At 41.1% G+C, this 18771-nt stretch overlaps 1 protein-coding gene across 2 annotated transcripts in view; it reads left to right on the forward strand.

Annotated features, from left to right (window-relative positions):
• The first annotated feature begins 6919 nt into the window (after positions 1-6919).
• The window catches only part of LOC101465195 (protein unc-13 homolog B), a 65977-nt gene continuing 54125 nt past the window's right edge, over positions 6920-18771 (forward strand). The window contains exons 1-5 of one of the 2 annotated variants that reach the window (XM_076891198.1): positions 6920-6966; positions 10878-10952; positions 12578-12797; positions 12880-13107; positions 18489-18630. In XM_076891198.1, the coding sequence (XP_076747313.1) occupies positions 10881-10952; positions 12578-12797; positions 12880-13107; positions 18489-18630 (662 nt within the window). In that variant the 5' untranslated portion in view covers positions 6920-6966; positions 10878-10880. The remainder of the gene's footprint in view (positions 6967-10877; positions 10953-12577; positions 12798-12879; positions 13108-18488; positions 18631-18771) is intronic. The other variant, XM_076891199.1, reaches the window with a different exon arrangement.

Genomic DNA, 18771 nt, shown 5'->3' on the forward strand with positions numbered 1-18771 from the left:
TGAAGATAAAGAGGAGGAGTCAAGTGCCATCATCGAGCACATTCTAAAAGAGCTGAGGGGGATCAACAAGATCCAGGAGGAAATCTCCGACCTCAGGGATTACCTGACCTCAGTTCGAGGGTCAGTTGAGGAAGTATCATCGTGTGTAGATGCTGTTCTGTTGGAGATTGAGGGCATTCGTTCTAGCAACAAGCCTGCAGCCCATGCAGGTACTTGGTCAGGGGTAGGGTGCAAAGATGGTCCATCCTGCCGCAGGAGGCCTGCGAGTGCTTATGGCAGTTTAGGTAGTGCAGTGCCAAAGTCAGAGTCAAATTGTTTCCCTCAAGCATGCAATGAGCGCCATAGCATACATAGAGAATTACTGCTATCCCAGCCAGAAGACTCAACAGTTTCCCCAATCGCTGAATCAGTGGATCATCGGGAACTAGAGGAACCAGAGGAACCAGAGGATACCTCTGAGCATAGCTCTGATATCCCAGTAGGCGCTATAGCAAGAAAACTCAGCTTTGGCTACCTTGACAGGCAGGATGGTCAAGACTGCCTGAGCACCAGCTCTTTGTCTTCTGGTCATAGTTCCAAATCTGAATCAGACATAGAAAGACCATCATCTAGTCATGGAAGAAAGCAAGAGAGGACTCGTGATGGGGAGGAACATTGGACTAATGCTGTACCAACACACAGTGGACCTATGGAATCCGTGTGGCATAGGGAAACAGCTTACATAAGGGAGCATGAAGGTGTGAGCCCTCTTTGCTGTGAAGGAGCTGGGAGCTGGGAACAATACAGTGGTGCGACGGGATATGGTACATCTGGGCAGTGTTCTAATGCAAGCTCAGAACATCTCTCTATACACTCTGGAAAGCATTACAACTCACCTGCCAGCAGTTCTAGCAGAGAGGAATGGCAGCCGCGAAGGAGGCGGCCTCAGAACCAGTCTGGGATTCATGGATCGGCAGATCCCAGTGAAAACTCCACTGTAGCATATGAATGTGCTGCTGATTTGTCCTACCCGCAAAGTTCTGGTTACCACTCAGTTGATGGGCATGATGCTGAAGCAGAGGAATCAGACTTTAGGCATTCAGCTGATCTGAGCTTTACAACAACTTGTCAAGTTGAAACGTATTTAGCATATGACGAGTCTACAGCAATGACGTGGACTGAGCCATCCTGCGTGACTGACGTCAGTAACCAAAGCTTAGGAAATCAATTCTCTCACCCTGGCAATGCAGATCCCCAAGCTGGGGGTTTCAACGTCAAACGCATAGGTAGAGCAGTACTTGATTTTAGCTCTGCCTTGCGGGGAGCGTTGCGCAAACTTGAAGCACCTGGAGCTGTGAATCCTGAAGAAGAAACAGACTTTGAAATATCAATGCCTTCAGAGCTGCCTACAACTCAGTTGCCTTCAAAACCTTTTTGCTATGAGACACAATTGGCTCAAACATCTGATATAACCCAAAAAGGTGATGTGGTTGGTGGTGATGATATTGCTTTTAGGGAAAGCATAACCAGCACTGTAGATACATTAGATACTTTCTATGTGGAGCCTATGCTTAAAGAAGCCATCAACAGCCTTACATTGGAGTGTACAGAAACTTACCAACACCCTTTTTCTGACATTGTCCCACCGTGTCCTGAGGAACTCCCAGTCTGCCCTGACATGATTTGCAGTAGTGCTGCAAAACTGCCTCAACCTGATGGCCTTACAGAAAAACATGCAGAAACTCTTGCAGATGTGAGCCTTAAAGAAGCTCAGCTTTCGCAATGTACCACTGCGGATTCACTGTCGGCCTCGGTTTTGGCTGACGAACCTGCAGCCGTGGAAGAGCAAGGGCAAACTGATGTCCCACTACCACAACAAACTAGCATGGACGCCCCTATAGTTTCTGAGGACAAATCAGAAGGAGAAGCAGCAGAGCTATCCACAGAGATCAGCCAGATGGATGAGCGCAGGCTAAAGTGTCTGAGGAGCTTTCAGCAGATTCTTCGTGAGAAGAGAGAGACCAGGCGCAGCCTTGCCAGTGTGTCCACCTTCTCTCAGGATGAGTTTGAGCAAGGTAGTCATTACATGACATTTAATGTTGGGCTCATCTGTTGTTTTATTGTATGAATTTTATTTGGTTGTACAACTTTTTCAGTATCAATGCTGGTAATGTTTCAACAGCCAATACTGGTCATTAACCGGAGAATATTGGATTTATTAAGCTGTATTCCACTCTGAGATGTGTTGTGTTAACGAAGAATTGAGCAAAAACATAGAATTTAATTGATCAAACTGATTCAGTTAATTTAACTCTTTGAGTCAGGACTGGATAAAAATATCTGATTAATTTAATTTGGGGTTTTTTTTTTTGCTTTTTTTGTGATTAGAGTAGATGAACCATTAAAATGTTTCAAATGAAGAGCGATATGAACACACTTCATCTTCTCAGTAAAGGAGAATGGGTATTTTAATTCATTCAGATGTCTATAAATGGTAACTGAGTCATCATTTAACTTTTTTGTCAACACAAGTGTTTCTAGAAGAACAAACAGGAAAACTTTTCCTTCCCAGCTTCCTGTCATCAAAGCCTCTTCCCGTTACTGAAACTCTTTGATCTGTCCTGGCTGCAGTGCATCGTTTTCGTTGATGAAAGCTTAACCACCGGTGTCCTCTTTAAATACCCTCACCCAGAGGTTATGAATAAGCCCCAGTACCAAACGGTTCCGTTGGGTATTTACCGTACCAAATGTTTTCTGCTGGCGCTACACTTTTCTTGTCCCTTGAGAGTAATGTATCACCTGCCACTCAAGAGTCCCTTACTCCTCTAAGGCAGTGGCCATTTGCTGAATTAGAAAACATTAATTATCTCCTTGGAAAGCTAGCCTCACATTAAAGAGGAAGGAGAAGCGAAATATTAGGAGTCATTTTCATGATAAATTATACATGTTAATGAAACATTTATGACCTCAGACCTCATCTATCTGATAGCTCAGCAACTGTGCCGCTTTTAGCATTACTCAGGAATTAACAACAAAATGAGTAATCCAGGGTGTGGCATGTTATTTCACAAACTAGTCTGTGACTGTTTTCCATTTGTTTTTCTTTTTTCTTCTGTGCTGTGTTACAGATGGAAGTCAAGATGGAGATCAGGTTACTTATTTTGTGGTTTCTCCCCCATTAAAATTATAAACGCAGTATTTTTAAAGAAACTGTTCTTTCTATAATTATATTTCTGTTGTATTTATACATTTCCATCATGCTTGTGTCTATATTTAATTTTCCTTTTGCATTTATATCACTTAGATGTTCAGTTATATGTAGTTATGTATATGCAATAATGCCCGCACTGATTAGGACATAAAAGATTGAAACGTGTTAGTCACTGTGGTATTTCCTTTAATACCTGTTAGAAGAAAAAACAAAAACATGGTAAATATTTGGTTTGTGTTTTCTGGGAGCACATGTTATTTGTGTTTACTGTACAAGGGGAAACCACATTAATGAGGCTCATATATGCATGACGACAATTCAGTTGATCGCAGAGTCCTGTTTGGCATGCGGTACTGAAACTCAACCAACACATTTGAGTCCCTGTGCTTCTGTCTTGTTATTTCCTTTTCACTTTCCTCTATAGCTCATGCTTGTGCATGTGCATGCACCACTGTTATGAATCCAGTAAAGCCAGACCCAGTAGCTGAACGCCTGACCTATGACATTCTTTTTCAGAGCCGAGATCAAGATGGTGACCTCAGCAAGCACCCGTGGGCCAAGCCAGGGTCAGTAAAGGTCTTCTGATGTGTGTGTGTGTTCGTTCAAGCGAGTTAGTATGATACAGTCGACCCTAGAAATTTGCAGGTGTCACGTTGCTAGAGCACCCGTGAATAGTGAAAAACTGTGAATTTTGGGTGTGGTCATAAAATGCATATAAATTCCTGTTATTATAGTTTAAACCCTTAATTTGGGCTTTAAGAAGACTGCTATGATACGAGAATGCTGGAGATGCAATCAGCAGAGATATAGAACGCCCTCAGATTGGCTACTTACAAGTCTCCGCCTCTGAGCACAGGGGTATTTCGCCATCACAAGCTACAAATTCCTCCCAAAAAATTGCGGAGGATATTTGTGGTTTTTGTGGGTAGTTAGGCTCTAAAGAAAAATCTGCAAACGACTAAGGCCGTGAACTGAAGGTATGCTGTACTGTTTTCCTTATTTAAAAACCGATCAATACATTTCCACATTCGATTGTTGTGTACAGGGGGAACACACCGTTTGGCATTGACAGCATGCCAGATCTCCGCAAGAGAAGGCCCATTCCCCTCGTTAGTGAGCTGGTAAGCAAACACTCAATCATTTTCCTTGTGACATTTTAATTTTGACCCTTTCTGACCCTAAACTTGATCAGCTAATTGAAATTAAAGACAGCCACCTTTCATACTGACTTGTATTTGAATATGCAGATGTACCAGTTTGAAAATGTCAGTCAATCGTGACTAAGCGAGCTAAACAATCTCCCACATGAGAGCAATAAAACAGGTTTATCACTTAACTACAATGATGGAGTCAAGTGTCACTGCTGTGAATAATGAACAACTCGCTTAATTAAGTTTTCCCAGCTAGCATGAGTTTCATATTTGATTATATCTAAAATTATTTTGCATTTCTAATTATTGGCAAAGTGAAGGTCTAGCTATATAACTATATTCTCAAACGTCTTCACTGACCCATCCAAATCATTGAATTCAGGTGATGCAATCACTTCCACGGCCACAGGTGTATAAGATAAAGCAGCTGGACATGCAAGAGTGAGTCGCTCCCAGGAGCTCAGGGAATTCCAGCAGTGTAGTGAAATTTCCAATCTGTTAAATATTCCACAGTCAGCTGTTTGGGGTATTATGACAAAGTGAAAGTGACTGGGATCACAGCAACTCATTGTGCCGAGTGTAAAGTTTGGTGGAGAGGGGATTATGGTGTGGGGCTGTTTTCCACCCTTTAGTTCCAGTGAAAGGAACTCTTTCATTTTGGACAATTTCATGCTCTCAACATATTGGGAACGGTTTGGGGATGGACCCTTCCTGTTCCAACATGACTGTGCACCAGTGCGCAAAGCAAGGTCCATAAAGACATGGATGAGAGATTGTGGGGTGGAAGAACTTGACTGGTCTGCATGGAGTCCTGACCTAAGCCCAGTAGAACACCTTTGACTGCAAGCCAGGCCTTCTAATCCAACATCAGTGTCTGACCTTTAAATGTGCTTCTGGGAGTTTGGCCTAAAATTCCCATAAACACTCCTAATCCTTGAGAGATGCCTTCCCAGGAGAGTTGAAACTGTTGAAGCAAAAGGTGTGTCGACATATCAATTAAGTCTATGAATTTTAAGAACGGGAGGTTTTATTATTGGTTAGTTAACAGTATTTTTACCGTATGCACCAAAACAGCAGTGTGAAATAAATGAATATCTGCAGCTTCCATTCCTTATCACTCAGTTGAAACGTTTGGGTTAAAGAAACTGCTGATAAATATCCGAAATAAAGCTAAGGCAGTATAGATCATAGGGGACTTAGTTAGCTTAAAAGGGGAGGAGCTTAAACAGGAAATGAACATACTTTCTTCTTATTGGCTGCTACCATAAACTAAAGGTTTGAGCAGCAGAGGATCAGCAAAGGAAGGGTGGGGCTTCTGTGCTCACAGCCAAAAGTGCGTCTCAAAGTTATCGTGTAAGGTAAAAAAAGCTGAATCCGTTCACAGAAGTCTGAAGGTTCAGCTTTTGGTTCACAGGGTTTACTAACCTGTGCAGTACCAATACATACAAGTCAGAAAATAAATAAAAGCATAATAGTCCCCCTTTCAGATTCATGAGCTTCAATGCTGAGCTTTGGTGGAGTACACACTGTTGGCCTGACGATGGTCACCAAAGCAACCGTTGCTCTCATTTGCTTGTTTTTTTTCATGTACCCATTGCACAAATATGTATTACGGGGATTTTCCAATGTGTTGTTTTGTCTAGTGCATAGTTTTTGTTTCTCTTTGTGACTGTGGTGCACGAGATGTTTTGCCATAACTTTACTTATGGATTTCAGCTGTAATGACCTATTAAAGGCCTTCAGGTTCTAAAGTGGGAATTAAAAAAAACTGATGCAAGAGTTGTACGTACTACAATCACCTGATTTGATTCTTAAAGATTGATAATTTGCAGGTACATGCTTGAAATAGCACTGTACAGCAGCGATCGCTGGGTAGTAGTTTGTTTGCAAGCAGTGAATTGTTGGTTTCAGGGTAAAAGCTGCTGGTCCTCTCAGAGGGGAACCTGTTTGTTTTGTCTCTAACCTTTTCTTTCTTCTTGTTTTCTTTCTTTGCACATGTCTCCCTGCCTTTGTCGGCCCTCAGGCTATGGTGAGTAAAAGACCAGAGATTTCAGCTGCTGTACTTTATTATTTGTTTGAGGCGCTTTGTTTCAAACTCTGCTTTGTAGCGAAGCATTTTGATCTGCTCAGTGCGAGTTTTTCTTTTGTGGGTTTTCATACATTCAGTGTGAGCGTGCACACACATGCAGCACATACGAGTCAAATATAAATCCGTTTATTTCAAAATAAGCTGACAAAACTTTGTGTGAATATTTTCAGATTGGCCTTTTTTTGAGGGGGATTTGTGTTTTCAATTAAACCGCTCCATTTTTTTTACATAACACATCCACTACTCTACAAAAACGCTAATAAATGTTAAGGTAAGTAGTGGCTTTCTCCCCTCAGTCTTCAGCTGAGTACTTTGGAGAGGCTCAGACGTAGATCCATTGGCTGCAGCTGTGAATATTCAGTCCCTGAGACTTGTTTGATTAAAGAAACTCGTCTCCTTTGATTTAAAGTGATGCTCCAGGGTGAAGGTCACTCTTTCAATGGCTGATGTGACAGATCAGGTTTGAAGGGATATAAAGATTCTTGAACAAGCTCATCTAACTTCATCAAGCTTTGTCAATTCATCAATCATAAAGAGTAAGTTTCCCAGACAGGAGATGATGCCCACGGATGAACAAGAAACTTTTCAGATGGAGCTAAAGTAGTTTGAGGATGAAACTGCAGAAACTCGGAAAGAAGAGTAAAAATGTGAACAGACAGTGGTTTGTGATGTTACCTGTAAAGAGTAAAAGTTTCAGATAAATAGAAATAAGATAATTACAAAATTGCTGCTATTTTTACAATGCAAAGCACACTTACAGCAGAGAGCTTTTTAGGAGCAACATGGTGTCCAGCCAAAGAGTAATGCAGCCAAACCAGGAAACAGGCACACATAGATACAGTGGGATGCATATTGACTAGATGTAGTGGACTTCTGGTTCTGGCTGATTGCGATGTTATGTGGACTGAGCTGCAGCGTGCCGTATTTCCGCTTTTACTTTGATAGTCTCGTGTGCTTTGTTAGCATGTTTACTTTTCCTTCTCTTGTCACGTCCTGCCTAATTAGTTGCAGTTGTGTTTCCCTCCTGTTTCCCGTTCTCTGAGTTCTCCGATGTGTGTTTTAGTCCTCAGTCTTCTCCTGGTCGTTGTGGCGTTGTTAAGCTACACTCACTCCGTGCTGTGTTTGCTCCCTTCGTGTTCCGAGAATTCCCTAGCTCGTGTTTCCCAGTTTAGTCTCCAGTGTACAGTTTAGTTTCTAGTTTTTGTGTTTGACATTATAGTTAGCTTTTGTTAAGTTAATTTTTATGTAGCGTTAGCTACGCCCTAAGTTTAACTTTCTGTTTCCGAGTCCTGCAATTGGGCCCTTCATCCTGCCTGCCACACAGCACTCACCATGACAAATATAACTTTAAAAATTCATAAAACCTTTAAAGTGTTTTGTTTTTTTAATAACATTTGATGGCCAGTCCTGTTTTTTAAACCCTGGTGTTATTGAAATTAAAGTTATGGATCTCTTTCCATTTAGATTAGGGCTAGGTTTGCTTAGGACAGGGGTGGGCAACTCCAGGCCTCGAGGGCCGGTGTCCTGCAGGTTTTAGATCTCACCCTGGGTCAACACACCTGAATCAAATGAATAGTTCATTACCTGGAGAACTTCAGGACATGTTGATCAGGTAATTTAGCCATTTAAATCAGCTGTGATGCATCAAGGACATATTTAAAACCTGCAGGACACCAGCCCTCGAGGCCTGGAGTTGCCCATCCCTGGCATAGAATAAAATAATTGCGTTGCATCCTGTTGCTAGGACATCCTTCTACAAAAGATATGAAGATATAAATTCTAGATACTCTTTTAACCTTCCCTGCTCACAGACAGGAGCTTCCAGTCTGTGCTACTGGACCACGGACATGTTTTTATGTTTTCCAGCATCGACTGACCTCTTTTTGGCACTTTAAAGATATTTCACCTTGGGCTGTCTACCTGTCCAGTGGTATCGTATCCACTTCTATGAGCTTAGCTGTCAGAATGGATTAGGAGAAGCTGAGCATTTAGAAAGAAAAAAGAAATTTTCCAGTGAGTCACGGCTGGAGAGGGTTTAATTCTTTAAGCATGCTTGGTAATACCTTTCAGGCTGATGCACTTCAGCCAGAGAGGCTTATGTCAGAGAACTGACCATTACAGCAAATTATTGAACAGTTAGCTCTAACAGGAAAGACGATGGTGTTTTAAGAGGGCTCGCAATGACTGTTCAGAGAATTCGATAACCTCACTTCACTGATAAGTTCACACGAACACAACAAACTAGTTGAAAAATAACAGGAGGTTGTGGCACTGGCATGTGATTAATCATCAGAAAAACCGTGACTAAGCAAAAGGTCTTATATCTATCTCACATGCATGATTATAAACTGATCATACTGATGGTTCTCCTGGTTTCAGTGAATGTGACACGTATGTGAAACAGCTCATTCCACTCATATGAGCACGAATTCAGGGCTCAGTGTGATCCAATGCCAGGCTAATATTAAAGCTACGATACGTAATTACCTTTGTTAGGTTAGACAGAACCAGTGAAAGTTTGGTTTATTGATATAGATGTTTAAGACCTTGAATGTGTATATATACAATCTATACTCCAAAAAACCCTCACTCCATATAATGGGCCATTTTTGACATTGTAAATTAATTAATTTTAGCCCTTGATGTCACAAAAAGAGAGTAATAAGTATCTCTCGGTAACTGTGATCTGATTTCCCTCTCACTAATTTCCAATGAAGGAAGCTAAACTAAATACAGGCAACTAACAATCAGAAAACTCTTCATTGCACTCAATCAAAATACTGCTTCTTCAAGTGAAGAGTTTCGTAATGACTCATTCTGCAAATAAATGACTTTGATCAGTTTAACATGATGATAACTGACAGCAAGCTGCTGTGAGAGGAGTCACTGTAGGATTAAGAAATCTGTGCATGTATTTGAAGAATATTCTCAGGTGCGTCACACAAATGAGAAATGGAAACACTTTTCAGCTTTAGTGGTTTCTAACCTGTGTTCTCTTTATTTACTTCCTTTTTAGTCAATAACTTTCTTATAGTTTCACATTAAATGTAAACCAACAAGAAGCAGAAAATTAACTTAGCTTAGCACAAAGACTGGAAGCAAGGAGAACAACTTCAATAAATGTTGAAATGCTGAGAGTGAAAATGATGCAGAGAGGGGCGGAGCACAAAGCAAGCTCAACATAACCGGGCTTCCTTTGTGTTAGCAGACTCATCAAAATCCAGTAATGATATTAGCTTCGTTTTCTTGTACAAAGCTTTCAGCTTAAGGCTCCGCGTTTGACACATGATTTGAATAATCGAGTGCCGCCTACTCCAGCCAAGAACAGGTCATAGAGAGATGTGAAGGATAACGATAACATTTCCAACTGAGACACGAGAGAAGTTAATATATGATGTTTCTCTCAGAGCATCTTTAGTGCTTCTTTTTATTTCTTACAGCCGCACAACAGAGGCCTAAAATTTAAACTTGATCTTATTTTTTATATTTTTGCTCAATTTGCTGAAATTCCAGATGTGGAACAAAAACCTGAAGACCAACTGCAAAACTTGTTCTTGTGTGTTTTTTTTTTTTTTTTTTTTTTTTTTTAACCAAAACTTACCAAAAGGTCAGGTTAGTGAAGATAAGCAAATTGTGGTGACCAAGAAATACAAAAAAAAGTAAAAAAGCAAGGTAAGCCAATAGTAATGAACATAAATACAGTGAATAAATACGTATAGTTGTATCATTTCAGGGTTCATAGTAAGATCTTGCAGTGTCGACAATTATCTAACAATGTTTCGCAGATTCGCTGTATTGTGAAGGAGCATCACTGTGTGGTGATGATACCGGCAGAGCAACAGCTCACATGATCCTATCTGCATTTGTTATTTTATATCTTTTTTGTACACTTAATGGTTTTCAGCACCTCCATAAACACTTAATCATAAAATGTAAATCTGTGGGCAGTTACTCCATGCCCCCCTGAATTAACCTAACCTATGACTTAACAGCCTCATATATGACATACGTGATATTCGTAGTGAATATTATCTGCTCATCTCAGAAGGTAAAACATAACCACCTTTGTGCCACTGAAAACTCTGCCTTCAGCCTCGACAAACCTGCCGAGCAAATTTGAAAGATTCCTGCTAATCGTTCATTACAAAGAGCCTCACAACTGTAGCAGTGCGAGCGTGCGTGAGGGTTCGTCCTCAAGGAGACAATACGTGAGAGTAGTGTGTTTCAGACAGTGTGCCTCAAAGACAAAAGGAGAACAAAAGCGTGTGTCGTTCTTGTGATGCTGAGCTTTCACTGCTTTCAAAGAAAAGCCCAACATCACACAAACTATTGATTTCCTGAATTTTAAAGCTGAAAGTTTTCTTTGTCTTTGTCTTTTAAACGTGTTTGTTTGCATATTTCTCCGTGGCTGTGAAGTCCTGATTTCTGTTTTCTCTCTCATTTCTAGTCTATGCTACAGTCCAGGAAAGCTGGACTCGCCCACACACTGGCCACACGGACCTCCCTGAAAGACGAAGAGCTTGTGAGTGGCCAAGTGCATATGCCATACAGATCAACACACACACACACACACACACACACACACACACACACACACACACACACACACACACACAATAAAGGTGTGAGTTACCTACAGGGAGACTTGTCACCTCGATGCCAGCTAATGGGGACTCACGCAGACCTCAACTTATTTTTACAAACAGTCACACACACTTTCTCACACTTTTTTCCCTCCAACTGTTTTCCTGCTGTCATTATCCTGCAGCCATATTGTTAATCTGTTTGTTGGAGATCCAATATACTGTAGGCTCTGGATTTTGCTGAGTCAACTTCAGACAGCTTCATGTTTTAATGGAGGCAGGGGCAGACTTCATGTTTGTTTATTATAGTTCATTCTGCAATTCTTTTCCATGCCTCGCCTGTGCCAAGTCATGATGGTGATTACATTATATATCAGAAGAAGCATTAATAATTAAAGTGCATAAAGTAGGTCACTGGATTTGGCAGAAAATGATACAGCAGAGGACAGGAGGAGTTTCAAAGGTTGGGATTTTCTTTTCAGAGTATAATTACACATGAAAAATTAAGAGCCTCTTATTTGGATGAAACGCAGTTTACTAGAGTCCTACAGTGTAGAAGACTTGTGCAGCTCAAGTGCAATGCTAAAAATAGACCATGCAATAAATACCGGCTCGCCTTATAACTGAGTGACTTTAGTTTTAAGGCCATAGGTTGTGTTGGTGGACTGAACCGTATTGATGGCCTCTCACCTTTTTTCCTATAATATATAAACCTTCATGAATTGTGTTGCAGACTCTTTATTTTGTTGGATTCCGATTCCAAGTTTGTTTCTCACCAATTCAGAAAGCCTAAAGGTTCATCCTGTGGCAAAAACAGTCGCAGACAAATGGAAATCAGAGGTGATAAAATCACAGAAAAGCACAAAGTGAAATCAAAAGGTCAGATCAATAAAAGTGAAAGTATTGATACAAAACAGTCATTTCTATTAGTAACTCCACTACACCAGCATCTCTACGATGGTAATTATAAAGAAAAGAATAAAGAGAGCATTAACAATAATAATGACTCACTTGCCCTCGATACAAAATTCACCAAATCAAACTGGGCTTCTTGTCAAGGTGTCCTCTGGTCTTGTATAGATTGTTCACCTCCTCCCACACTCCTCCTACAACATCAGAATTTAGTTCGTCAGAGAAAAGTCGTAGAATTTCAATCAAATTAATTGCTGTACATAATCAAAGCTCGCTGTAATTTTAAATGATACTTCCTTAAAATTACGCTGTGGTTAATTTTGACAGCTTTCCTGAATTACTTCTGCAGACCTTACTTAAATCAGACTACAGTGAACACAACTAGCTAATATATACTTTTATATAATTATGTATTACTAAGTGCGAATAGTCTTTTGTGCATTTCTGTCACTGACCTCATCGTCCTCTGTCTTGCCTTGTTATGCATCCTCGCCTTTTTGCTCCATATCAGTCTCTAAGCTGTTGTCTGCTCCCTCCGTTTACTTTCTTTGGGAAATGTTTTAAAAAACCAGTCCTACTCCTCGCTTTTATGCTTCTTTCAGACGCACGTTCTCTTTATCGCTTCCTCTCTCTCTCTTTTTTCCTCCAACAGAAAAACCACGTATACAAGAAGACCCTGCAGGCTCTCATCTACCCCATCTCCTGCACCACGCCGCACAATTTTGAAGTGTGGACCGCCACCACACCCACTTACTGCTACGAGTGCGAGGGTCTGCTGTGGGGCATCGCCCGGCAGGGAATGCGCTGTGCAGAGTGTGGGGTCAAAGTGCATGAGAAATGCCAAGAGCTGCTAAACGCTGACTGCCTGCAAAGTAAGTAAAGTTATTAAACTACCTGACAGCTGAATTGTCATATTTATTATTGCTTCCTGTGAACTCGCTGCATCGCCTTCAGGAGCGGCCGAGAAGAGCTCCAAGACCGGGGCAGAGGACCGGACGCAGCACATCATCATGGCCATGAAAGACCGGATGAAAATCCGCGAGAGGAACAAGCCAGAGATCTTTGAGGAGATCCGTAAAGTGTTCAACGTCTCCAAGATGGTCCACACCCAGAACATGAAGAACATTAAACAGAGTGTGCTGGATGGCACTTCCAAGTGGTCAGCCAAGATCACCATCAATGGTATTTACTTGTTACTTCTTATTTGAAGTTAAAGACCTAAACAGTTGCCTGTTTTCTCTACAGAGACCATTGAAATGTTTACGGTAGTTTTAAACTGGAGTCCAAATGCCGCATTTCACTACAAGGCATCCTTAATCTGCCTCTGCTTTTGTCTCACTTTCAGCTATTGAAAGATAAAAACACATTTGCACAAACTCTCCCCAACATTTTCAGACTCCTGTTAGGAGCAAATTTCTTGCAGACATCCAGGAAAAGTAATTCCCAGATTCTTTTCACTCTAGTAAAATGTAAAGGTTCCCTTTTATTATTGACCCTTTAAAGCCGGTCGGAGCAGAAACGCTCCATTTTGCCTAACTATTTTTAAATCTCGGTAGCACTGCAATCACGTGAGCTAGCGCAATATTTTTTTCTGCATATGAAACCGGAGGAGTTGTACTTACATCTTATGCCATCAGCTTGTCCTCGGTCACAGTTTCCTTCCACATATAGCTTTGCAAAAGCTGCATAAAAAGCACTTGCAGCAACAAAAACATAATATTCCAGAAACACGCTTTGCAGATCCGATCAGCTGTTCATAACACTTCCTATGTCCATCAGCGTGAACCATTGCATGTCCGCCATGTCGAAACCGGAAGTGACGTCATTTTTGAGGAAATGTAGTTTTTTACTATCAGGGCCTTATGAGCCTATACTGGTGTTTTTAAAAGTTATTTTTGACTTTATGACTTTCTGTGTCGTCTCTGGGATGCTTAGGACTCATATTGCACTGCTGGAAATAGTTTATTTTGATGCATATGCTGTTATTTTGCAAATTTGCATTATAATATTTATTTTCGTTTTTCCTGCAGTATATGAAAATTGGTGTATTTCAAAAATAAAACTATGAAGACACTTAAAATTAATTTCCTTTGGTGGGAAACTATTTTGTGCAACTTTTTTGTATTTACAGTTTTGAGGGATACGCCTCTTAAATTTCTCTAACTAGAAATATATGTTAAAAAAGCAAAAACGATTTTAAATTTTTTTGTAGTTTATTGCACTTTTTTGCAATTTATGTAATTACTATGCACTTAATGCAGACATATTATTAAAATTTGGGCTATAATGGTTGTATTGATGTATAGCAACTTGAAATGCTCCCAAAAATGGCTCCACAGCATGTAAAAATATAATATAAGCTCTGGCGGACTTGGTTCTATGGTAGGTCTTAAAGGGTTAACACTGACTTCAGCCACATTTAGTTTAGTGTATTTTAGTTAGGCCCCACATTAGTCAAAATAATCTCCGCTTATATGTGGAAAGTATACAGTAGTTACAGCACCAGCAAGACCTCCACAGGCATCAGTGACAAATATGAAACTGGTTTGGATGGTGGGTTGCAAAGTGTCTTGCAGAGGCAGCAGCAGCTTTAGTCAGGCTAATGGGTTTCAGCTAAGGTGTCAGCTGATATGGGCTGGGATCACCTGGGATTGGCTGAGTCCCTAAGGTGTCATTAATGTCCGTTAGTAAATAAATTCTTCTGGTAAATGCAAAAAACACACAGTGCCTTTAAGGAGGCCTAAATTTTAGTCAACCAGGCCTCAGTGCACAATTTCCGACACTTTCCCAAAGAGTGACTGTGGGTGTTAGAAAGTTGGAAAAGCAAAGCAGTTTTTTTCATGCATATTCAAATCCGATGAGAGTGTTAGGAAAGCTCGCACAGTTGTCGCCGACACCTGTGTAAACCTGCAGCTGTGTAGAAGTGAAGCAGAGTGTCGCTGAGCCGGAGCGCGACAGTTGCTAAAAAAATATCCACCCATATTCATAAAGCATCTTCTTTCCTCACACCGTCTACTGAGCTGTGCTGAAACTTTGACTGTTTATAGGAAGGAGTTACTAATTTGAACGGATTCACATCCCCACCTCTCTTCGCCGCACATCATCAGGACTGCCACTGTTACCAAAGCAACCAGACATATCACACCATATATTGGCAGCAGTGTTTCCATAGCAGCCATCACACCTTGTCTCCCCAATCAGCAGAGATGAGCTCATTTAAAGATGAGATACAGGGACGGGCGTGGAGCTGCTGCTTTGCTGAAAATCATTCATAACCTAATGGCTGTCATTCACTTTCCTGCTGAACGAGGTCTGACAAACATACTCAACCAATTCTTGATATGCAGTCATTGTCACGGCTGGGGCAGCAGTCGTGTGGTGGAATGAACGAGGAGCCAAGATGCAGATGGCAGTGGAGATGCAGGTGGAGATTTATTTACAGTGAAAAACCAGGTGAGGGCAGAACTGAATATAAACCTAAACTGGGAAAACTAACACAAACCGAGGACACGAGGCGAGGAACAGAGAGACACGGAGACATACCAAAATGATGCAGAAGCTTCACAGAGAAACACAGACGACGCGACACATACTATAAATACACACACCAGGTAACCAGGAAATGGCACACAGGAGGGGACACAGCTGGAAGTGATGGGCATAACGAGACTGACCTACAAAGTAAAACAGGAAACACACAGACTGTTTTACAACACAAAACTCGGGAACCCGAGCAGAGCACAGAGGCAGGGATAATAAACACGACAACCAAACCCAAAGAACTAATACAAAATCAGAATAAACTAGAAAATAATAATAATAGACTCAAAGCGCTGGGTCACCGACCCAGGACCATGACAGTAATAGTTTTTTAAAAAGTACATGTTCAGAAGCTTTGGACGCATAATCTCTTTGTACAGTCCTCCTATCAGTGTGGCTGCTTGTAAGCACAAGAAAAGCTTTTCTCTGTAGTTGTAAATGGGATAAAACCCTTTAAACAAGTGAACTTTTTAAACACGATAAAGAAAAGGCTGCATGTGTCTATAAATTGATCAAGCTGTCTAAAACGTCAGTCATGTCATCCATCTGAAATACAACTCGAAGCGCTTTTAACTCGAACCCCTCTGGACTGACAGGAGATGCTTCACAGAGAGCTCTTTGAAGAGTCACTCGATTCCAGTAGGGAATAACCAATTTATATTCAAAATGCTCTTTAGCACAGAGACGTGGCCACTAAATGAACAGACAGCAAATATATGACTGGAACGTTATGGCTCATAACAGCATATTAATCGTACATTCGAACATACATCTCGTTAATCGACATTTTATTTGGGAAAAAACAGGAAACAAATGTTAAAGTGAGAAAACGGACCATTTAAAGAAATTGGGTAATTTTGATTTTGATGACATCATGTTTCCCACTGTGTGCAAACATCTGGGAACTGAGGAGACCACCTGCTGGACTAACAGGAGAACAATGTTGTCCCGTTCTTGTCTGATGGAAGATTCCTGCTGCTTCACAGTCCTGGGTCTTCTTTGCTGTAGTTTTAGTTTCGCGATGATGCAAATGTTCAGCACCCAGACTCTTCTACTGTGAAGCCGTGCTGTTGTTGTCTTGCTGAAATACACAAAACCTTCCCTGGAGAGAAGCAGGAGAAAGTCATCTGGCTGGGAGCATATGTTGAGCTAAAACCTCCTGAGCCCACGGAGCGATGCATGTGAATGCAGTTAAAAGGCTTTGCCCGTTATGCACAGAGATTTTTCAAGTTTCTCAGACTCTTTCAGTGATATTAGGCACTAATAATGGGATTTACATCATTCTGAATTTGTTCCACAATTTTTAGACATCATTCTTTGGAGTGTGGTGAACGTCTGCCCATCCTTACTTCTGAAAAACTCTGCCTCTCTTTTTATACACAGACAGGTCAGTGACCTGTCGCCAATTAACCTGATTGTCGTTTTTAGCACCATTTACTTTTCCAGACATTTGTTGCTCAATCCCAACTTTTTGGAGACGTGTTGCTGCCCTTGAATATGGTACATTTTCTAAGCTCAAATATTTAATTTGTTTTTTATGTTCTATTATAAATAAAATATGGGTATGCGACTGTCAAAGATTGCATTCTGTTTTGAATTCTAATTTACTCAGCCTCCCAGCTTTTTTGGTGAATCTGGCATCAACAATGCGTTTTCTTCTGCTGAACTGCTGCTCGCGGGATGATTTTAGTATTTCAGGCCATTCTCTGTAAACTGTAGAGATGGCTGTGCAGGAAAATCCCAGCAGATCAGCAGTTTGTGAAATACTCAGACCAGCCTGTCCACAACTAACAACCATCCAAGTCCCTTAAATCACCTTTCTTACTCATTCTGATGCTCAGTTTGAACTTCAGCAGCTCATCTTGACTATGTCTGCATGCCTGCATGAGTGGAATTGCTGCCATGTGATTGCTCTATTTGAACATTTGCATTAACAAGCACTCTAACAGGTGTACCTAATAAAATGGTTGAGTGTAGATATTCATAAATGGCATAAATGTGTTATTCTTTTTTCTATTTTTAAAATTAAAAACGGATGTGATCGCCTGTTTACATTTCATACATGAACTGGCTTTTTTCAAATATTAGACACAAAAAACATGTCACACTCTTTAACTACAGTCAGTGTTTGCTGTTAAGCAACAGCTATTTATGGCCTCGGACACACACAGGTTGTGCAATCGGCATCATTTGCTACGTTCTGAATGATGAGACTCACCCTGAGCTCACCCTGCATGTCGAATTTCTGTCAATAACCTTCCTCCCGGTCCTAGAAAATGTGCGTGCATGTTGCTTAGTTCATTTGTCCTCAGGCTTCAGCTCTAGTTAAAGTCTGCAGCTATGAATAGTTCCCTTCATTAGTATGTGCTGCAGAAATCCCGCTTGCCTTCTCACCTGGATTAAAGTGACAGTGAGAGATGGCAGAAATGAAGTTGGCCCTCCTTGGTACCTGTTGACCTTCCGTTGTTGATAAATGTCTCCAGACACAATTCAGATCATCCGTCTATCAAAAAAGTTTTGTGCCAGCTGACTGGAGAGAAGCCAAACAGAGCCAGGTGTCACAGAAGCGGCTTTTCATTTATTGCTTGGTTGTTTTAGGAGAGTAAGGTACAGATGCAGCATACAGAATGCAATGTGCAAAAAGGAGATAAAAAAAGATTGCATGCCATGTGCTGCTGACACTACAGGCTTCACTACGCTCTGGTGCAACAGTGGGACCACATCATAGCCTCAGGGTTTTTTAAAGCCTACTTTCACCACTTGTTGCACAAAACCTCGCGGTTATTTAAGATATTTAGTAAAAAATGTTACCCAACATCTGCCTGTGAGTCACGAGTATTGTGTTACGAGGCTTTGCATAACTGTGTGGGTGATATTGTGTGTTTCGATGTGTATGTGAATGAGAAACCGAAAGATGATGGTAGGGAGTAGGTGTTTGTTGTTCTTATGCAATTTTCATAGTCATTTTCTCTGCGTGTGTGTGTGTGTGTGTGTGTGTGTGTGTGTGTGTGTGTGTGTGTCAGTCGTCAGTGCCCAGGGTCTCCAGGCCAAGGACAGGACAGGTTCCAGTGATCCTTATGTGACCATCCAAGTGGGTAAAACCAAGAAGAGAACAAAGACAATCTACGGCAACCTGAACCCAGTCTGGGAGGAAAAGTTCAGCTTGTAAGTGCAAGTTGCTGTTTTCCTCCAGGTTTAAAACGTAGTTGGAGCTGAAAGCTATGTGCCTCTGTCACGGTGACCCCGCTGTGCAAGAAGATGATTTGTAATCGTTTTCCTGAAGGTCCCGCACATCCATAGGAAACC

Source organism: Maylandia zebra, linkage group LG12 (assembly GCF_041146795.1).
Source record: "Maylandia zebra isolate NMK-2024a linkage group LG12, Mzebra_GT3a, whole genome shotgun sequence".
In the NCBI taxonomy this organism is placed as follows: domain Eukaryota; kingdom Metazoa; phylum Chordata; class Actinopteri; order Cichliformes; family Cichlidae; genus Maylandia; species Maylandia zebra.